Raw genomic sequence first — 4885 nt, 5'->3', positions numbered from 1 at the left:
AGTTTATTTTATTTTGTTTGGTAATTTACTTTCTTCTGTGTGTTATCACTTGTAACCTCTTAAATCTTACTTTTTGTATTTAATAAAATCACTTTTTACTTATTAATTAACCCAGAGTATGTATTCATAACGGGGGTGGGGGGAGGCATACAGCTGTGCATATCTCTCTATCAGTGTTATAGAGGGTGAACAAATTATGAGTTTCCACTGTAGAAGCTTTATACAGAGTAAAACTGATTTATTTGGGGTTTGGACCCCATTGGGAGCTGGGTATCTTAGCGTTAGAGTCAGGAAAACTTCTTAAAATGAGCCGTGGGCAGGGCAAGGGACACACACCTCCCTACACTTAACATTCAGCTCCACTGTACCCTGCACCACACGCATACACACAGTGTCTGATGCACACCAAACACACACACACACACAGAGTGCCCAGTACAAACACACAGCCTGAAACTGGGCTCACTCATAATGCAGAATAATCTCTACTTGGAAGCTGGGATAGCTGGAATATTTCCAACTAGGCTGAACAAAAAGAACCGAAGTGGATTCTGCTGCCCTGGCAGGGAGATAGGACTAGACTTCCCAACTGGTCTCTTCCATCGCCAGCTTCCTTGCGGCCTGGTTTATGCTTAAAAATTAGATCAACCGAGCTCCGTAGCACAGGACTGAGAAACTTTTCATAACATGTTTGAGGCAGTTAGCTTGTACTGACCCTCAGCGTAATTATTTCATTGACCTAGCTAGTGCTTCTGGGGGACGTGGATAAACTGCATTGAAGGAAAACCCCTTCCATCAATGTGGAAATCATCTACATTACGGCGCTGCTGCACACCATAGCTGAGTCAAGTAATGGCCTTAGTATCGATATTCCCTGAATCGATGGGGGAGTTTCTCCCTTCCTATTAAAGCTATTTTCTCTCCTTTTCCAGTTACTCTTCTCCCTTCCTTGGTAAAGCTCTTTCCTTCTTTTGTTAAGTAAATATGTTCAGAAATGTTGAAATTTCTCCTCTAAGCATAATTCCTTCCTTCCCCTCCCATGAATGGCTCACTGTCATTTCAATTAAAGGCCAAAATGCTCTGAAACTTAATTGTTTGCCTATCACTTGGTTGTACCTCTTTGTTTTTCCTCCCTTCACTTAAAATGAGTTGAGGACGGAAGCAGTACCAACTAAGAACCTTAAAATCAGACATAGGGGGAGGATTTGGGTGCCGGTCGCAACACAGCCACTGTGTAGGAAGTGGTGGTGGTCCTTCCCTATCTAATTTTTAGCCCAATAGTTGGGGTGATCACCTGTGAGGTGGGCGATACAGGTTCAGTACCACCTTCTGTCCAGTGCTGGGCAAAGCTCTGTGTGATATTGCTCTCCATATGCTTTATGAAAATATGCTTCTGAATAAGACATCACTGGGATATGCTTTATGCTAAGTGCCCCATGTAACATGTCATTATAAAGGTTATAATCCACTAAATGTGTTCATCCTATTAGTTTACATGGATTATTTTTATGTCTGGAATTAGGAGAATAAGATATTAACTTGTATTACTGATGAAGACATATTAAGTGCAGACCATTAAAGGTGCTTGAGAATCAATGAACTGTGAATGGCTTTGTTTAGCTAAAAGCCTTCCTGTGTACATGTGGGAGAAACCAGGAAGAATAGAGATTGGGATCTTACAGTGACATGTAACCATGTGACCAGGTACTGAGCTCCATCTTGAAGCTGGTAATTTTCCTGAGGGAGGTGGGAAGTTCTATTCAAGTGGGGAAGCAAACAATGAGTGTTTTCTGCTTGCTTAAGTAATGGCCTCCCCACCCCATGGAGATACCTGTAAGCAGCTGGAAACAAAAGGACTGTAACCACAGGGGTTAGTGAGAGCAGGCTGGACCCAGGTCAGAAAAGGCATCTGATCTTAGAAGAATTTTACAACTGGGGTAAGAAGTTAACATTTGTAACTGATTTCTGAGTGTATTAAGCTCAGCCTTGTGTGTTTTCTTTTATTTTGCTTTGTGACTTATTTTGTTTGCTCTGTTATTTCTTAAAACCCCTTAAATCCTACTTTTTATACTTAATAAAATCACTTTTGTTTATTTCTAGGATCAGCGCAAGTAATTGTTACCTGGGGGGCAAACAGCTGTGCATATCTCTCTTGCAGTGATATAGAGGGCGAACATTTATCACTTTACCCTGAATAACATTTATACAGAGTAAAATGGATTTATTTGTGTTTTAGATTCCATTGGGAGCTGTGAGTCTGCATTCTGGAGACAGGTATCCTGCTGAGCTGGTTTCAGTCTAGATCTGCAGTTTTGGGGGTGTGGCCCAGACCCTCAGTCTGGGTTGCAGATGCCTAGCTTGTCTGGCTCAATGAGGCAGGCTTCTGGAGGCCCAGACTGGCAGGGAAAATGGGCTCAGAGGTAATTACACCACATTAGGTGACAGTCCCAATGAAGGTCTCTGTGATCAAAACCGTTACACTCTGGACTTGGGTTTCCTGCATTTCCAGAAAGCATCCCAGCGACTGAGCGATGTTCTATTTCAGTCTGGGCTGCTCTTGCCTTTTAAAGTTGTTCAACTGTGGATAACTAATTAAATAACCCATGGAACAGAGACATGAAATTGAGCAACTCACTCCCTAGCTGGATGCCCCTAACACAAGCTTCTAAAATCATTCTCTCTTTCTTTCCCTGTGAGTCTTCCTGTGTTTTCTCCACTGATTTCAGTTGGGATCTGCAGACCTTCTTGGAATATAAACAAATTAATAATAATAACAATACAATAATGAACAATACGACCACAGGCTCTGCAAAAGTATGTTGCAATTGGCTGAGAATTTAATTCACCTTTTTCCGCTCCCCATCACTAAACCAGTACAGAGTTAAACAGATTCATGAATTGGTTAGGAGTTTATTCATTGTTTTCCTCAGGGCGTCCTTCACCTCCGTGTTCCTCAGGCTGTAGATGAGGGGGTTCAACATGGGGATAACCAGCGAGTAAAACACTGAGACTATTTTGTCCGTGTCCATTGAATAGCTGGAGGGGGGACGTAAATACATGAAGAGGAGGGTAAGAAAATACAGGGCCACAGCGGTCAAGTGGAAACTGCAGGTGGAGAAGGCTTTGCACCGGCCCTCAGATGAGCGGATCTGCAGAATGGTGGAGATGATATAGACATAGGAGAGGAGGACAGGAATAAAGCTGCTCAATATAACGCAACACGCAAAAGTAAACATCACCTTCTCACTGATGTGGGTGTCAGAACAGGAGAGCGCCAACAGTGGGGGGATGTCACAGAAGAAATGATTGATGATGTTGGAGCTGCAGAATGACAGCTGAAATGTAAAACACGTGAATATCATTGAATCCAAAACCCCCAGAGCGTACACCCCAGCCACCAGCTGGTTACAAAGCTGCCTGGACATGGTGACCGTATAGAGCAGTGGATTACAGATGGCCACATAACGGTCATATGCCATCACAGCCAGCAAGAAGCCCTGAGAATCTGCAAAAGCGATAGAGAGAGACATTTGCACAGCACAGGCAGTGAAAGAAATGTTTTTCCTCTCGGCTAAGAAATTGAGCAGCATCTGAGGGGAAATTGTCGAGGAAAGGCAGAGGTCACAGAAAGACAAATTCCTGAGGAAAAAGTACATGGGAGTGTGCAGTCGGGGGTTAGTTGTGATTAACAAGATCATCCCCCCATTTCCCACCAGGGTGATGCCATAAAGCAGTAGGAAAAGCCCAAACAGGGGGACCTGTAGCTCCGGACGATCTGTCAGTCCTGAGAGACAGAACTCAGTCACCTCCGAGTGATTTCCCTTTTCCATCTCCTCTGAACAGAGATCAGGCTGCTACAGAGATGTGGGCAGGTGGATGGTGCAGAAAACGTGTCCCTTCTCTGTAATGAAGTAAGTGAAGACAAATGGAGATCAGTTTCTCAATGGACAACAGTACCCACTCAGGGAAGAGCTTAGTCCAGAGAGCCAGATGTTCACAGCTGGTCATTCCAGGTGTTTGATAAGATACGCACACTGCAAATACAATGACACTTCAGGTTAATCATGCCCCCCACACAGAAACACTCCTATTCACTACTCTGAACAGAAAAGACTGACTTGTGACTCTCCTGTGAGGGAATCAGTCTGAAGGGATTATTCCATAGTGAAAGAAGGGGTGAGAGTAAAGGATTGTCAATCTTTCCACCCTCTTTGGGCAAGGGGAGCTCTGTGGTTTAGCATGTCAGTTTGGGGTAAAGTTGCTTACTATGCTAATTAATCTTTTTGGCATTTACTGTAGCTATATGAAAACCCAGAGACATAATGGGAAGCCCTGTCTTCAGTGACTCGGTAATTGCCTATTTTTTTTTCCAACCCAGGAGGTTGCTCCTTTAGCTGAAGGGGTAGGAGTTGGGGCTGAGGCGTTAAGTGCTGGAGATCTTGAATTTAATACCTGCTGATTCCCGTGGTGTCTGCTTGTGTGTGTGTGACTGTAATTCGGGACAATAGCACGTACCTGCTGAGAAGAGAGAGAGAGATGTGGTAGCATTTCCCCATTGATAGAAACTGACAGTTTGGAGCACTCGGGAAATGTTATACTGAGATGTGTGATCGATGGCACATGATTCCTGAAGCAACTGGGAATACCTGAGCTAAGATTAACACCACACCTAATTAACGTGTTCAGTGAACCAAAGCCACCTTCGTGTAATTGGTGCCCTGTGGTTTAATTTGTCCCAATCTTTTCTACTGTGTTATCAAATGATGCAATTTCTACCAGAGTTACAGAGTATGAGGTTAGGGGTATATTTTATCTTACTGTTTTCAGTGTAAGCTGAGTACTGTGTTGAGCTCATCCAGAAAGGTGGTTTTTTTTTTTTTTGAGA

At 43.5% G+C, this 4885-nt stretch overlaps 1 protein-coding gene across 1 annotated transcript; it reads right to left on the bottom strand.

Annotated features, from left to right (window-relative positions):
* Positions 1–2891: 2891 nt before the first annotated feature.
* On the bottom strand, positions 2892–3830 carry LOC125638702 (olfactory receptor-like protein OLF1). The gene has a single exon (XM_075128972.1). The coding sequence runs from the start codon at positions 3828–3830 to the stop codon at positions 2892–2894; it is 939 nt and encodes a 312-aa protein (XP_074985073.1).
* Between the last annotated feature and the right edge of the window lie 1055 nt (positions 3831–4885).

Source organism: Caretta caretta, chromosome 6 (assembly GCF_965140235.1).
Source record: "Caretta caretta isolate rCarCar2 chromosome 6, rCarCar1.hap1, whole genome shotgun sequence".
Taxonomy (NCBI): Eukaryota; Metazoa; Chordata; order Testudines; family Cheloniidae; genus Caretta; species Caretta caretta.
Note: the sequence above shows the minus strand (reverse complement) of the source record. Positions and strands in the feature narration are given on the sequence as shown.

Bases quoted from the DNA above. Each gene is read 5' to 3' on its own strand.
- LOC125638702 (XM_075128972.1), bottom strand. From the start codon at position 3,830: ATGGAAAAGGGAAATCACTCGGAGGTGACTGAGTTCTGTCTCTCAGGA.